The sequence below is a fragment of the Trichosurus vulpecula genome, chromosome 5 (assembly GCF_011100635.1).
Source record: "Trichosurus vulpecula isolate mTriVul1 chromosome 5, mTriVul1.pri, whole genome shotgun sequence".
Classification (NCBI taxonomy): domain Eukaryota; kingdom Metazoa; phylum Chordata; class Mammalia; order Diprotodontia; family Phalangeridae; genus Trichosurus; species Trichosurus vulpecula.
The window spans coordinates 66,080,101-66,097,907 of NC_050577.1; the positions used below are offsets into that span (position 1 = coordinate 66,080,101).

Genomic DNA, 17,807 nt, shown 5'->3' on the forward strand with positions numbered 1-17,807 from the left:
TTATGTAGCTGTAGAACTTCAGAGCTGGAAAGGACCCTATGGACTCTCTTATCCCTCACTGTGTTAAGTGAGGAACTGAGGCATGGAGAAGGGGAAGAACTTGGTCAAAGTCACATGACTAGTTAATGGCAGAGTTGGGAGTAGAGCTGCCTAATCTTTGGTACCCTCTCCCAGGAATGTTTTTTCCCCTTTTCTAATACCCAGCACCCTTCCCTTCCTCTCCTCCATCCTTTCCATACTATTAAAGTTTTTTTCTAAGGAAATTTCTCTGAAATTCCTTCCCAGTAAGGTGTAAATGACTGACATGGCTTATCGTTACCTCACCTGTGTAAAATTTAAATTTTAATAGGAATTTCAAAGGAGTATAACTTTAAATGCAGGATTTAGCAAGGGCACATGGTTAAATGTTTAACAACTGTCCCTGGTGGGGGGGGGGGGACAGGGAATGTGCCCACGACACACCTTTAAGTTTAACCTGCTTTGTTAATATATTCCCTATTACCTTCTTATATCGAGACATTCAACAAAACAATACATTAAACTCCTGTTTGTAGCATTTGCCAGTTTCCAAGATGTGAGTGCTCACTCTCCAAATCGAAGAATTGGCTCTCAGAGTTTGAGCAGGTAACAACTCTCCTGGACTTGAAACTGATTGCTCTTCCATTACTATGCTTACCACAATCTGATAGACCAGGAGTCAGAGACTTAAAGCTGTACAGAAGGATATCTACACCAACCCCTTTATTTTACAAATGAGAAAACAGGCTTGAGGAGCAGAAGTGATTTGTCAATAGTAAATGTCAGAGCTGAGATTTGAACCCACTCCACTGACTCAAAACCAAGCCATCATTCCACTGCAGCTTGTTGGCCAGTCCCCTTGTAAGCATTCTCTCTAGCTTTAAATCTTCAGCTGTATTCTCATATAGAGGTGAGAAGCCTAGGTCAAAGTTGTCTTTCACTCTAACAGATATTTAGGGCACAACCCCCAGCAGGTGACTGCAGGTTGCTAATTGATCCTGGGCCTGGAGACCAAGAGTAGCTCCACAGCTATGACTTGCTTCTTTCTTTCTTAGTGTTGTGTCTACTCTGAATAATTTTGATCTCTTTGGGAACATGACCAGTTATATTCTTTTTGAATCACAATAATTAGAACTTAATGAGCCAGTCCCTCCAGGGTATAAGATTCACTCCAGCTGCAAATCATGCATTTTAGGATGCCTCAATAACTTGTTTAGTCCATAGGAGGACTGTTTAGTGAATTGAAACTATAATTTATCTAAATTGGTGTTGCTAACTGTTCCCACAGGGGTAACTATTTTTCATTTTCCCAAAAGTACTAAAAATTTTTCAGGGCTGGAAGGAGAAGGAAGGTATGAGAGATGGAAAAGCTGGAGGTAAATTTTGACTTGAAAGTCACCAGGGGAAGGAGGGGGAAAATTGACCTTACAAGTCAGTCAGAAGATGAGTGTTGACATTAAAATCGCTAAGCATGTGGGAATTGAGGAGTGGTTAACCCTAAAAGCCCTGGAGAGGAGATCTCAGTCCCCAAACCAGACAATTCAGCCTTCAAGACTGACCAGCTGATCTCCAAAAGCCTCAGTTTGAATCAGGACTTCTTAACCTTTTTGTGTCAAAAACTCCTTTGACAGTCTGGAGAAGCCTACAGACCCTTTCTCAGGGTAATGTTTTTAAATGCATAAAAGCAAATTCATAAAATTACAAAAGAAACCAATATGCTGAAATACAGTTATCAAAATATTTATATGAAATTCACAGACCCCAGATTTGAAATCCCTGTTCTAAATGGTAGCTTTAAACAGTTAATGCAGCTTTCCAAAGTGCCTAAATTATCCCCTGGACAGAGAAGCTGACATACCAGGAGAATCTGGTTCAATATGGTTTCTCTCTGAGCTCTCTACAAATCTGACCTACTCTACTACTGTCCTCAGAAGGGAGAGAAGATTTATTATCCCCATTAAACGGATGAGAAACAGGCTCTGCACTCCCAGGCCATCAGACTGAATGGGACCACAGAGGTCATCTTATTCCATCTTCCCTCCTCAGCAACAGTGCTGTAGACTACAGTAGGTTGGCAAGTGCTCACTCATTTCCTTATCTTCCTCAAGCAGCTCGAATGGAATTATGTGCTTTATTATTAGTATACCATATTCACAGCCATTACAACCTCACTGTGTGGAATTTAAACTTATACCAAGTACCATCTACAGGTTTTTCCAAATCTAGGTTTCCAAAAGAGTCTTTTAAATCATAGAAGCTAGTCATTATTAAGCCTCCATTTGCTAGACAGTATAAACTGTTGTTTGGAAATAAATTGGGTTTTGTACCATTAATCAGAGATATGGTTAGAATAGGAAAAAAGAATAGATTATAAATGTAGAGAAGGACAGCCCAGTCCAACTATTAATTTTACAGTGATAGAAAATGGGGCCCAAAGAGATTAAATTATTTACCCAGGACATACAGGTAAACGGCAGAGTCAGGGTTCTAACTCAAGACCTTTGACTCTAAATCCAGTTCTACAGAAAGTTTATTGGGAGCTCATCCAGTAGGTATTCTGTTCCACTGTTGTATAGTTCTAGTTGTTGAAAAGGTTTTTTTTTTCTGTTAAGCCATGGTTGGTCTACTTGTAATATCTATCTATTGAGCTTAGTTCTGCCCTCTAGAGCACCATAAAACAAACCTGCTTGTTCTTTCACATGCTACCTTTTCAAATTTTGAAGTCAACCGCATGTTTCTCCATAGGATTCTCTCCGCTTGGCTAAATAGTCGTAGGTCCTTCAACTATTTCTTGGTAACTCTTCACCAGAACATGGTTTACCTCTTCTTGACATACTTTTGCCCATCAATACCTCTTTTAAAAAGTCACACCTAGACCAAAATACAAAATTCCAGGTGTGGTAAGAACAGAGAAGAAAGATCTAGGCTATTCTGTTGCCTGTATGGTTTGGCTTTTCCTTGTTGGTTAATCCTCTGAGACCTCTATAATATATATTTTACTCATGGTACATTAGCAAAGGCCTCTCATTTCTCTGAACAGCTTTCAATAACTCTTTCCTTCTTTTTTTCTTTTCCTTACTGAAAATTTGAGCCAATGCTGAATGTTTCTTTCTGTTTTCTTTTCTGCTTTCTCTTTTGTCCATTTCCAACACCAGTATTTTCCCCACCTCTGAGCTTTCTGTTTTTCCATGTGTATTTCCTCCAATTTGTATTATTCTGCACAATGATCAATTATTCTGAGTAATTGCTCCTGATTTTGGAACCCTCCATTTATCCTTATTAGAGAGTGGATTAAAATTCTTTCTCCCATTGACCAGGTGCACTAGATCGCTTCTTTATAAGAAATTGGCCATTTTACAGTTTAACACTTTCAGGCTTTTGCATTGAGGTGTACTATCCAAGACATTCACGCTTGCTGGAGTGCAGCTGGCTCCCTTTGACATTCATTTTCTATGCACTTTCCCTATTATTAGCATATTACCAGCAATTTTTTTTCCCTTTGGTGCTTTGCTTTCTGGGTCAAAACATGGTCTGTTAAGATATCAGATAAACATAAATTAAGTTAAAATATCAGATGTGATTCAATATAAAGGGTACTTTTTGGAAAAGATGCCTAAAATCCCAAATAATTAAGCCTTGCTTTTTTGTTTAGTTTTGTTTTTTCTCTTGAGTTCCCATGTACTTTGATAATATTTGCCTGGCTCTAAGGGCTTAAAACTGGGGGCAATAGTCCTGTTATCATTCTTCCCCCACTAAATAGTGCTTTTTAATAACAGTATTTGCCCTTTTATTATGTTTTACTTTCCTCACTACAGCCAAGTATGGTGGAAATGTGATTTTTTTCTGTTTGTTCAAGACTTAGCAATGACAGCCTGCCTTGAACAGCATAGCTAGTCATTCTCAGAGCTAAATGTAGGCATGAAGAAGAAAGAGAACACCTCTTGGAATTGTAACTTAAAATTCCAGTCAGGGATACCATGAGGATTTAAATTGGGGAAGCAGCTCTTCTTTTGGACAGCTTAATGATCTGTAGTTAATAGTGAAAGGCTGATAGGCAGATGCATTACAGCTAGGCTTAAGTTAGCCTTTCTAGGCTTTACAAATTGCAGGATGATTACAGCCATTTGAATCAAAAATCAGATTCCGAGTCACAAGCCAAAACTTACTCAAAAATTTGGTCTTTGGCATCAGTGGCTTTCACTTTGTCCACTTTCTGCAGTAGCCAATAAATTCATGCCTTTTCCCAACCCCATTTTCTAGCCTGGTGAAAGGTCCCTTCATCTGAGAAGTCACTTGTGAAGTTACTGGACCCACTAATGGTACTGGGGATGATGTATGCTATGCTTAAGGCCAAATTTTCCTCTTGGTTGAGCACACACAATTTCACCAAAGTCACTAGATATTGACTCAGTTCTCCCAGTGGCAAAAATTAGGGGGGTGGCTTTTTTTTATAGGAAGTCATGAAATATACAACTTCTTGGAGCCAGTTAGCATATGATTAAATCTTACAAGTGAGATTTGTTTGGAGTCATTGTCTTGTGTTGGGAGATAAAAGTCATCTGAATTTCCTCAGGGTCATGGAAATTTCCTAGAAAAAAAAACTCACTGAAAACTGTCACATACTCTCAGTCATTCAAGGATACAGAGGGACATAGCATGGTTCAGAATAGACACCGAAAGGGAAAAGAAAACAGCAGGAGATGCAAGTTGAATACTAAATCATGACTGATCATAAACATGCTTTTTTCAGAGTCACTTTTCAGTAAAGAAGGGAGCTGCAGCCTTGGGGATTGGAACAGACAGTGTGATTCTGATCAAATGTGATGAAAGGTAAGCATGAATTTGCAACTCTTGACTACCTATATCAATAAATCGAAACCAACAGTGTCCTGCCTGGCCAGAAAACAGCTGGAAACTGGGGCACAGGCAGTAGTACACCTCTATCCTCACTAATATTACTAATTTCATTGCTTTGGTGTTGGGATTTTTAAAATATCTACTCTTTGGGGGAACACCATCCATTAGCTTCAGTGGCCCTGAACCATTCCGAAGACCTAACTGAATGGGAGCCTTCTTTCTACACTTGTACAAAACAGAGAGCATTCATGATCTGAGCCATGTAGCAACAGCAGGTGATGTGAACACTGTCATCATACAAATTATATAAACACGACAGAAGGAGTCCAGATCATATACGGACTGAGCAAGATGTAAATGATGCCCTCAAACCTCATCAACTCTGTGATTTCCTTAGTTCATTAAGGGATGAAACCAAGGAATTCTGGGGGAAACCTGCTATAAATAGCATTTGGGTTTCACATTATTTCATTCCATTACTAGGGGATGTTATTTTATTTGGAGAACTCTTTTTAAAACTTCTACAAGGTAAGATTTGAGAAATAGAGGTGAGAAAGAGAGCAAATCCAGGCAAATAAAAAAATGAATAAAAGCATCGAGGTAGACATTAAATAGCATAGTATGTTAGGTAGACATTATACCTAATTACCCCCATTTCACAGCTAACAAAACTAAAATTCAGAGAAGTTCAATGACTTGGTTATGGTCAAAGATGGACACTGGACCTGTGATGTCATTAATTGCTGGGAACTCCAGGATAAGGAAACTTCCTTTTACCAATGTGAGTAGGCACCTCCTCTGAAATTTACATTTCAGTGACTTGCCCAGGGTAACACTGCCAGTAATGTATCCAGAAATGAGGCTTGAACTGAGATCTTCCTAGTTCCAAGACCAGATCTCTATCCGCTATGCCTTGATGCCTCTCACCCAGGATCAAACAGATAGTAAATGTGAAGGAGAAGGTTAGTTTGCTATAATTCTTTTCATTTCCTTTGGCTCTCCTAAAAAATAAAATGCCCTCGACATTTCATTCAATGCAGATTCAACAAACCTTTTTGAGTACCTACTATGAGCAAGGTCTTGTGTCTAGGCTCTAGGGATACAAGGATAAAAAAAATCCCTGTCTTCAAAGAGTTACCATTCTACTGAAAAACATTCTTGGTTTTTCAGTAGAAAAACCTTCCCAATCACTCCAGGAACCACCCCCCAAGGAAGGGAATAACAGATAACCAGTTATTTGAAGGAAGAAAAATTTGAAGGACTGAATTAAGACAGAAGAAGGATGAGGCAATAGAGAAAATGACAAAGAAAGAGGAAAAAAATTTTTTAAAATGAGCCTTAGGAAAGAAAAGAGGAAAAAATAAAGGTATTTGTTTTTAAGTCTTTATTTGTAGTCATCAGTAATGAATCTTTTATTCAATTCTATATTTATCATCTTAATATATCTTACATACATGATGAATTCAAGGATGATATAAAACTGAGGCAACATATATAGTATACTGTATTATAAAATATAATGGGGCATATAATATATATATAAATAATATATATAATATATATTATATATATAATATATAATATATAATAGTATAATATATTGTTCTATATAACATTTAATATTATATATAATACAACAATGAAAATATATAATAATATAATGTACCATGCTACAGTATAGAGGGCTGGCCTTAGAATCAAGAAAAAAAAAACCTGGATTTGGTGTCTGGCCTTGGATTCAGGAGACCTGGGTTCAAATTCTGCCTCTGACAAATCCTGGATATGACCATGGGCAAGTCACTTAGCATCTCAGCACCCAAATCTATATTAGAGCTGAGTTGCTGATCTACATAGGTGGAGAAGGTTGCCCACATTGATGATATCACAAGTCTAGATACACAAAAAAAATAGACCTGAAGAAGGCTTCCAGGGTATCAAATTCATCTGCTAAGGAGGATTTATGGATGGCTAAAGATGATAGTCTCACAGGGTGAAAAGGTCTGAGGGCTGTCATCTGCATGGGTGAAGGGAGTTGCCTCACTCCATTAGTATCAAGGATCCACTGAAATACAACAGCATGGAATTGATGTCCATAATATGTACTGAAGACTAGATGTTCTAACAGGAAGTCATAGAATACATACCATTTGGAAATGGCAACCAATGGTGTTTCGGGAGGGAATCCAGACGGGGAAGCCCCCATCTCCTCAAGAGCTTTGCCCAACTTGAAGTTGACGAATTAATACTCTCTCTCTCACCTAGGCCAAACAAAAGCTCATTGGAATGGTGGAATGGAATCAGATCATGGGCTCCAAAGTCTAAATTGTTGGCTCTAGGAAAGACTCAGGTCAATGGTTTTTGGAGTTAGACCTGGAACAGTTCGGTGAAAACATTTATCAGCCATCTTTGCCTTAGTTCAGCTGTTCCCTACCTTTTCAGAGCCCTTTATGCTCTTAAAAGTTATTGAAGAATCCCCAAAAGCTTTAGTTTATGTAGATTATATCTATCAATATTTACACATTAGAAATTAAGATGTCTTAGTATTATTACAAAAAGTTTTGACCTAGCAGACCCTCTGAAAGGATCTTGGGAATGGAAGAAAATAAGCATTTGTTAAGCACATACTTTTTAATTAATATTATTTTTCTCCAATTAAATGTAAAAACAATTTTAATATTTGTTTGTTTTTTTTTATTTTGAGTTCCAAATTCCTTCCCTCCTTCCCCTCCCCTCCCTATGAATGTAAGCAATTTGATATACATTATACTTGAAGCACCTACTTTTACAAATATCTCAATGATTCTTCACAACAGCCCTGTGAGGTAGATGCTACTATTCTCCCCATTTTACAGTTGATAAAACTGAGGCAAGCAAGTTACATGAATTGGTCAGGGTCACGCAGCTAGTATCTGAGGCCAGATTTGAAGCCAGTTCTTCCTGACCACAGAATCAGGGCTCTCTCCACCTATCTGCCCCCAGATCCTGGGACTACATTTTAAGTAGACACATCCATGTCAAAGCCAGAAAAGCAGCTCAGGGGAAAAAATAAACAACAAAAAACCCACTTAAGGCTTTCAAGGAGCATACTTCGGGCATTTCTTTCTCCTTATCTAGCTACTGAAGGCTCAGCTCAACCACATCTTGGAACTGGCCTCTCTATGAGGTTTCTGTCTCTTTCACTGACTCCTTCTGACTGTGCATATTAGCACGTCAGTTGGCAGGAGACAATTTTTTATCTTCCCAGGGGCCCCAAATGACAGAACCATTTTCACCCCATGCTGCACTGAGGACAATTGACTTACAATCCAAACAATAAATGGAACATGTCCTAGTAAGGAGAACAATCTGTTCCTTCTTTGGGTTGATGCTTGAAGCAGCAAGTAATAAATGCTATTAGATACTTCTATAGTTATTACACTGAATTATTTTGATGCCCTGTGTTTAGTTGGAATATGATGTCCTTTTTAAAGCAGGAAGAGGGTGGAGAAATCTGTACCACAATGGGAGGTTGGCAAGGGCTTAAATAGATGTTGGCCAGTTCAGGTATACTTCATCAGATGGCCTATGGTCTGTATATTAAATTCAAATTTTGTATTAGTATTACCTTTAAAATTAGGAATGTGTTTCTCAGGAGAAGCAAATTACAGTGTAGGATAAAATCACACTTCCCATTATACTAAGCCTTTTGAAATAAAAAAAATTAAATATAAAATATGAAAAAAGAAATAGGAGTTTCTCTGACTGATTTGGAATAATAGCAGCTCTGGGATATAGAAGAAAATCATATTTGTCAAAGAAATGGGCTCATAGTGAAAGCTGGAGGGAGCCTCAGAAATCATAAAATGCAACGCTCTCATTTGCTACATCATTTTGTTCTACTGATTACATATGATAATCTAAGACATAAATAACACTATTAAGGTAAGATAGTATTTCATAAGCATACAACTCTTTAACCTACAATGATTACATGTTGGACCTTTTAGAGGGATCCTTATGTTCTTAAGCTTTGGGTTTTTAAAGATTATTTATTCTAGGCTTGTTGACAGTACCTTCAAACATGGAAAAGACTTAGTTTGACTATTTGCTAATAAGAATTACTGTTTCTAAATTATTACAAATGCTAGATTAGTACAAAGAAATTAGCATGGTTGCACTGTATCTAGATTTAAAGGGTGGGGAAAGAAGAAATTCAATATTATAATCTAAAAAAGATAAAAATATATAAAGAAAAATTGAATGCTGTCTCTGAACAGGCCTAGCCCACTGAAGGCGGGGAGGGATGCTTTCCAGGAGGCCTACCTTAGGAGACAGAGTAGAGGGAAGAAGCAGGGGATGGGGGGGGGGGAGGTTGGGGGAGAATGTTCTTTGATCTAGGTAATCTTCGGTAGACTCCAAAAGTCGACTTCCTTTAGTCATCTTCTTCCCTGAAGCATTTCTTTCCCAGTTTGGCACTCAAGGTCAGTTCAGCATTCGAGCTCAGTTCATCCCCAAATCATAACTCTTGGATAAAACATGTACAGCTTAATATGATTTTGCTATGTCTTAGGCTAGGACTAGGGGTGATGAGGGAAAGGAGAGGGCAGAAGAAAGGGAAAATCCATATTTTCATATAAAGAAACATTGAAATACAACTTACATTTGTTTATTTCTCTAGCCTTCAATGATACCTCTATTTTATTCATTATAATAGCTATCATTTATATAGGCTAGCTCGTTTGATCCTCACAACAGCCCTGTGAGGTAGATGCTATTATTATCCCAGTTTTTACAGATAAGAAAATTAATGCAGGTGAGTTACCCAGAGTCAAGCAGCTATCAAGTGTTTGAGGCAGGATTTGAACTCAGCTCTTCCTGACTGCAAAGCTAACCCTGTACCTACTGTACCACTTAGCTCCTAAATTGGCATAGGTCTTTCTTCTTATGGGTTCATAAAGTACTACTGGAAATCAGAAGTGATAAGCATCTTCCACCATTTACCTAACACCATAAAAGTGGAAGCAAGTGTCCCTGGGTAACTCATTTAGCTTCTCAGTTTCCTCATCTGTAAAATGGAGATTATAATAGCACCTACTTCACAGGGTTGTTGTGGGGGTTCAATGAGTTAATACATGTAAGGCGACTGGCAAAGTTTAAAGCACTATAAAAGTAGTGTCATCATCATTCTCATCATCACCATCATCATCATCATCATCATCATCAATATCTTGTTAACAAGGAATAGAAAACTCAAAGACTCATAGGAGATGGGACAGGGTTAGGATGGACAGGTAACAGCAATTCAATCAATCATTAAACATTAATTAGTCGTATATTACGTCCCAGACCAATGAAGTCATAGGTCTAGTTCTTATTTTAGGTACCAGGCACCGTAAGACAAAAAGGAAACAAGAAACAGCTGCTGCCCTCAGCGGGCTTACATTCTTTTGAGAAGATAAATGTCGCGTACAATGCAAATATGAAGGAATTGAAGAGATGGCACTGAACTAGAAGGTGGTAAACGTACCCAAAGGACCCTAAGGGTGCTGCAGATGGATTTTGCATTAGCTCTCTCCTTGAGGCATTTCTCCAAATTGTAAATCTTAGAAGTTTTTCCAAAATGCAAATAAGCCTGAGAGAAAGGATGACATTTGGACAGTTTAAGGGTGACTGCTAGAAGGTGCCTCATGGAAGGATCTGTCTTTTTAGGTCTCTTCCAACTCTATAATTCTATTTTCATTTCTGATTTTTTTTTTAAGCACACGCAATAAACCAGTGCTTTTCCTTGTTACTTTTCTAACACACTCTTTTTGTTTTGTAAATTACAACTCCATTACAAAGCCCCTGGATTAGCTAAGTACTCTACTTTGTCATTCATGTTTACTCTAACAATTTAATTCTTAATTATCTGGGGTCATTATATTTGTGTATTAAATGAACTGATTCTGCCCAAAGCCAGGAATCCCTCTCTAACACTAAGTAAAATGGTTAGGGAGGCTCATTAACTCTTTCAGGTCATTAATGAACTGTTCAATACACTAAAGCATGGAAAATCAGCATCAGTCATTCTCTACCTGGACTATAAAAACATTCAAATGTCCTGTTTCCTTTGGATTTGCAATAAATTCAGTGACACTTCTAATGACTAGAAAAAAAAATTTATGCACTGCCCTAATAATTTGGTTCTTATTCAAAGGAGCACCCAGCAACATTGAAGACAATAGAATTCTGAGTGTCCCAATTGGTTGACCATGCTTGCCCTAAAGAGATCATGTGAGCAGGTCTTCCTCCATCTTCACATACCCCTCTGCAGCCAGTAGAGCACGTGGTCATAAGCTATCACGATTGAAATACTTGCTTGGAATATTTGTGAGGAGAACATAACAGGACTTCCCCATTGGCATTCTTCCCTCTACTCAGCATCATGGGTTTTGCTTTTATTATCTTCCACCACCACCCCCAACCCCTTTCCTCTACACTCCACACCCTCAATGATAACGCTTCAAAGGCAGCCAGAATAAGTTGAGTGGCCTGCAATGTTGTTTAATTAACAATGTTTAACTCTTTGAAAGCTATGTCAGGCAAATAGAGGATAAAACCAACCAGGCGATCAACCAATAAGAATTTATTATTAATAATAAATGATTGTTATTGATAATTAGATCACCATACACCAGACCAATGAAATCACAGAACCAGTCACTATGGCTAGTCCCTATCCTATCCCATGTTCCAAGTACTGAGCTAGGCATTGGGGATAAAAAGACCAAAAAAAGAAAAATTTCTTCCTGCCCTCCCTGAGCTTACATTGGATTGGGAGAATGACAAATAAGTAATTATAAAGAAAATATATAAGGATGGGAGGAACAGGATTAAAAACCAGGGAAGACAAATCAGGAAAGGTCTGGCATAGGAGGTCACATCTGAAAGAGCTAAAGATTCTAACAGAGAGAGAGAGGTGGGGAAGGAAAGCATTCTAGGTATGGAGGATAACCTGTGGGAAGGCACAGACAAAGGAGATGAAATGTCATGGAAAGGGAATTGAGCCAGCTCGCCTGGGATTCGGGATGTCTGAGAGGTAGTGAGTTGAATAGATAGACAGACAGACAGATATGTATGTGTGTGTGTATACAAATAGCCTACTAGAGCTAGATTTAAAGGGACTTTTTCAATGCTTAAAAAAAGAAGTTTATAATTTATCCTAGAGATAGTAGGGATCCACCAAAGCTTCTTAAACAAGGTAGTAACATGATCAAACTTGACTGAGAGACCATTCACTTTATTTTACAGATGAGGAAACTGAGGTCCAGGGAGTTAAGTGACTTTGCACAGGTTCCCACAGGCAATATCAGGGATAGGATCTGAAACCATGTCTTTTGACTCCGAACCCACTGTCCTTTCTATTGAACCATGTTGCCTCTCATTATGTTGGCTGTTAGGTGGGAAAAGGTGGAGAAGAAGTAGAATTACGAAGCTATTGTAATGTACCAGCTAAAAGGTGATGAGTGTCTAAACTAGATTGGTGACTGGGCAAATGTGAGTGAATGTGTTGTGGAGGTAGAATCAAGAGATTTGGCAAGTGCTTAGATTTAGGAAATAAAGAAGAAGAATGAGTTGAAGATGACTAAGATTGTGAATCTAGGTGAATGGACAGTGACAGTGACAAAACATGTATACAGAGAAGCTAAGACAAAGAAAGCACAAAGGATTTCATTTGAGGAGGTGTAGGAGGTCGTGCCTAAGAGAACTAAGGATCCAAGAGACAGAGGTGAGGACCGACTGGAATAGGAAAGTTAGCAGGAAGATAAGGTTCAAAGAGTTCAGTTTAGATTCACGTAGTTTGAGATGCCTATGGGAGATCAAGGTAGAAATATCCAGTAGGCAACTGACAAATGGAGACTAGAACTCAGAAGAGAGGTGAGGGCTGGATATATAGACTTAAGAGTCAACTGACGAAATGAAAGCTGATGGGATCACTCAGAGTGCAGAGAGAGAGAAGAAAAGAGAGACCAGGACAAAGCCCTATGGTACACTTACACTTAGGGTATGTGACATGGATTCCCAAAGGTGACTGTGAAAGGAATGGAATCAAGGGCACAAGTAGAGAGAGTTGGTCTTGGGAAGGAGAAGGGCCACCTCTTTATCAGAAACTACAGCAATGGAGAAAAAAATGGGGGGTGGGAGATCTTGTTGAGGTGTTCTTCAACCTATTGCCTTGTGTGGTTTAGGTCAACCCACTTCCTCTATCTAGACTTCAGTTCCTTCATCTGTAAAATGATAGTCCCTTCATACTTTTGATCCAGTGATCCTCAATCCTCTGAATTTATCTTCCTATAAAATTAGACTCATTCCTTGGGTTTTTATTTATTTGGGGACAAAAAAAATTGTGTTCACTTAAGCTTAAAAAATACTTAATGTAGATAATTAATGTAAATACATAATCTTATCTGCTTAACATTCTTTGATGGAATTTAGTAGCCAAGCTACCAATAAATATAATAAAAGGGCTAATGGAACCACAAAGAGGAAAACTGAACAGATGGATGAAAGAGTTCAGAAGGAAGTCATTGACCAACTACAGACCCAGCTTCACTTAACTTAATCTCCCATCTCTTCGAGCAAGTGCCATCACTTGTCTGAAGTGGGAAACAAACCATCAGCTAGGGGGACACAGGAAGATTCTTCAAATTACTACCTGAGGGAATAGGCTGCATCTTTGTAGCTCCTAACACTGAACAGTTCATATTGCTATCAATCAATCACTGAACAAGCATTTATTAAGTGCTTACTTCACTGGGATTATGTTAGGTGTTCAAGAAATGTTGACAGAATTAATTAATTGAGTGAATCAATGAATGAATGGATTAATCCCTACCACAGCACCTCCTTCAAAATATTGGACAAAGATGCTTCTATTTGGAACCCTGAATTCCCATAGGTACCTATTTTTTAATGTTTGTATACCCTCAGTAATAAAATACAGCCTGATACTTTGATGATCATTCATGACACTCCTTAAGGAGCTGAGCTTGTGACTTTAAGAGAGCAGATCACAATGTATATACATGGGTCTCCTGAGCAAGGAGATGTAAAATTCGGAGAGCTATTCTCATGTGGCTTTAGGGAAACTCTCAGTGAAATGTCAGATACAAGTCACCCAGTTAAAAGATACAAACCTGGAAAAGCCCTTGCTAATTAGGACTAGCAGTAGTCCCAGTAAATCAGAAATGGTTCCAGACGTTAAATGAATCCCAAAGAGGGAACAATTCACCCAACCCTTTACAAAATTAAAAAAATATCTCCCCACACATGCCTAGGAGAACAAAGCAAGGCCTGATTCATTCATGAAAACCATCTGGGACAAGGGATCCCTATACCAGGAGCCAAATTTGTGAGTCAGAACCAATAAATAGAGCCTAGTTAACTGCCTAAGTAGTCATAATAACATTAATAACAACACTAAGTACCTCAAAACCCAGCCCACAATCCATGTTGTGAGGTTGGGAAAAAGGCAAAGTGATGCTGATGTAGAGTAGGGTCCTTTTTGATGCCCTGAGATTCTTCTGTCAGGCTTTCAAGGCCTAACAGGAAACCAGATAAACTGGCCAGTGGAAGTCTGGAAATGCCATTGATTGAACATCAGAGTACTTGATGTCCACATGGAAAACTGTTCTCTTCTTAAAACATGCCACCAATGCAAGAATTTCAAAAACAATTCACTGTGAAAATTGCATTTTTCAGAGAGGCCGCTTAAGTTCATTGTGATTCTTCTTGGCCTCAAGTCCATTATCATCTGTCCTAAATAGAACTATGCATGTCTTCCAAAATAAAGGAATCAAACCAAGATAACAGATTAACTCCTTGTTGCCTATGGATAAGATCAAGCTATATGGCTCCACCAAAAAATAAACAGTTCCTTTGTTTTAGAGGATCTTTCTCCAAAGATATCAAAATATCATTCAGACTTCATATATGTAATATTCTTTTTTGAAAAATATTAGACTGAGACCTAGTGCACCTTGTCAGTCTTGACAGCATAATACCACTGTCCTTGGAAGCAGCATATCTGTTGGGCTGGTCACTCATCTAGTCTCCCTTTCCACAATTCAACTCCTGATGTCCAAGGGCCCCTAAACTCCTGTTCTGGTCCTCTGACCAGTCAGGCCTACTCTCTCTTAAGTCTGGTGTCTACAGCTGGGCAAGTAATTCTATTGCAAGATGCCAGTCCTCAAATCTCCTCCCCTGCCCAGCTCCAAGCAAAGACTGATTCCTTTTTTTTGCCTCACAAAACTGAGTTTACTCCTGCCTTAACTCAGCCCCTAGAGAGTCCATCTCAGTTTTTCAATGGCAACTGGAATGTGGCTGGTCTTTGGTCTATCAGTGGCTACTGGCCTTCTGATTTGTTCAGGCTTGACTAATGAACTTATTCACGTGGTATAGTGGAGCAGAGGCACTGTTTGTACATTAAGTCCTTAACTCCTCATTGTTACCTGCCTTTGACCTTCTGTAATTTCTTTAATTGGACTGGTGGAAAACCAATTGATCAAGAGTCGATTGATCCCCCCTCACCCTCACGTAAGAAGTAGGAAGTATGGGGAAAAAAAGGCTAATGGCTCTTTCGCAATTGATTGACTTTCCTCTAGTATTTATCTCCTCTTGTTTGAAGTGTAAGCCATTTCCAATCTGTATTACTCATAATTTTAGTGGAAAAAATAAAAGAAGATACTCAAATGATTTCAGAATAGCTCATTCTACTCTCAGCATTTCCTTTCTTGACAATTCATTCTACAGCACTTTTGAAATGCAGGTGTTTTGCTACTTCCTCTTTAATTGACAGATATCTTGCACCAAAAATTATTATGAAAGTCACTGAGAGGCAGTATGACACAGTGTACAGAGAGCTTTCTTCAGAATAAGGAAGCCCTGGGTTCCAGTTTCATCTCTTACATGTACCATCTGGTCACCCTAGAAAAGTGACAACCTCTGAGAGGCCCAGATAATTTTAGGGCTACAAGTTGTAAAGCAGGTGCTAATTTGCATTGATAAAGAATCTCCTGCCCAGGAATTCCCTGTACCAATAAACTAAAAAGTCCAGACTAGACAGATAGACAGACAGCTATTTTTCCCCCACGGTCTTTTCTTCCCCAGGCTAAACATTTCCAGTACCTTCAACCCATCCTCACATGACATAGATCAAAAGCCGTTCACCATCCTGGTCACCTTCCTCTAAACTCTTTGGTTTTTTGAATGTCCTTAAATCACGCTGCCCAGAACTGAAGACGATGCTCTACTGAGGGCAGAGTATTGTGGCACTATCACCTCCTGATACCTAGAAGCAATGACCCCTCTTAATGCAGTCCAAGATCTTATTAGCTTTTTGGGCTATTGTATCTGTCGTATCTCATATTGATCTTGAGCTCCCCTCAAATCCCCAGATCTTTTTCAAAATGACTGTCATTGAACCAAACCTTTTCCATTTCATACTTGATTTTTTTGTACCCAAATGAAGACTTTACATTTATGCCTATTAAATTTCATCAGCAGCCCAATGCTCTTAGAGCATTTCAAACAATGGCCTACCAGCCAAACCCAGCCATCGCCTATTTTTGAAAGGCCCATGAGCTAAGAATGGTTTTTATTCTTTAAAATAATTCCTATGTTTTAAAAAGGAAAAAAATCATGTTAGCTCTTGGCAGTACAAAATCAGACTTGGGACAAATTTTCCCCTTGGGAAGTAAGAAGTTTGACCACCCCTGATGACCTAGACTGTCAAGATCCTTTCATCCACCATGTTCTAGCTCTGTGACATCTGCAAATTTTATGATTATACCATCTATATTTTTATCCAAGTCATTGATCAAGAGTAAAAGCACTCATTTAAAGAAAATCAGATGAAAGATGGGACAGTGGTCAGTGAAGGTGGATCCTGGAAGAAGGTTGGGAACCTCAGGGTTGACTCTGTATGATGTGGAGCCAGCAAACCAAGAACTTGCCATAAGAGCTGAGCTTCCCCCTCCAATGGCAACATTCTGAGGTGAAGCTCTAGCTTCTCTGCTTTAGTACATCCTTTTTAAATGGTCCTTATATTTTGGTTCAGGCTATTTCCCATACAATGTTACTTACCTTTTAAAGGATTCAGAGGACATTACTTAAATCAAACTTTTGACGTAATTATTCTTTTTCATAGAGGGAAAATGATTCCATCTGATCTGGAGAGAAGAATTGTCGAAGTTAAACAAAAAGTAAGTTTGTATGATGAGCCACACATATCTCATTACAAATTGGGAACACCTTGTTTCCATTTCTATCCAGGGGAAAACAGGTTTTGTTTTTGTTTTAAGAAACAGAAATCCAACCCCATCTCCTTCCTTGTAGGAAAATGTGCAAGTTCCCACCCAATCACTGATCACTCCTCTGGAATAGAAGCTCCACATTCAGGAGGCCAATATTACTAAGATGAAAAAGGCTTGCGGCCTTCCACAAGATTTGTCTTTATTTTGCACTTGCCGTAACTTTCTCAAATGCTTTGGATTCAGGACTGGGGATCTGTGATGCTATCACTGAGTGTTGGCACAAGATGGACAGACTTCTGGAAGATTATTTTCACAAACAGAAAATGTAAAATGCAGCATTCTAAGAAATAATAGAAGTGAGCCAGCGAATACAGTGCTGGGCTTGGAGTCAGGAAGACCTGAGTTGATATGTAACCTCAGATGCCTATTAGCTATGACACCCTGGGCAAATCCCTTCCCTAGGCCTCAATTTTCTCATCTGTAAAACAGAGACAATAATATTACCTCCTTCACTGGGTGTTTTGAAAGATCAAACAAGAAAATGTATGCAAAGTGCTTTGTAAGCCTTAAAACATTATATAAATACTAATTATTATTTTATTAACATTATTAGTAATAATCCCAAAGCTTCCATGTATCCTATGTGAGGAGAAACTGTGG

The 17,807-nt window shown here is 38.6% G+C and overlaps 1 protein-coding gene across 1 annotated transcript in view; it reads left to right on the forward strand.

The window, feature by feature from the left end:
* GAD2 (glutamate decarboxylase 2) overlaps positions 1–17,807 on the forward strand; it is an 87,688-nt gene that overhangs the window by 24,477 nt on the left and 45,404 nt on the right. The window contains exons 8-9 of the mRNA XM_036761719.1: positions 4,769–4,848; positions 17,042–17,096. Coding sequence (XP_036617614.1) covers positions 4,769–4,848; positions 17,042–17,096 — 135 coding nt within the window. The remainder of the gene's footprint in view (positions 1–4,768; positions 4,849–17,041; positions 17,097–17,807) is intronic.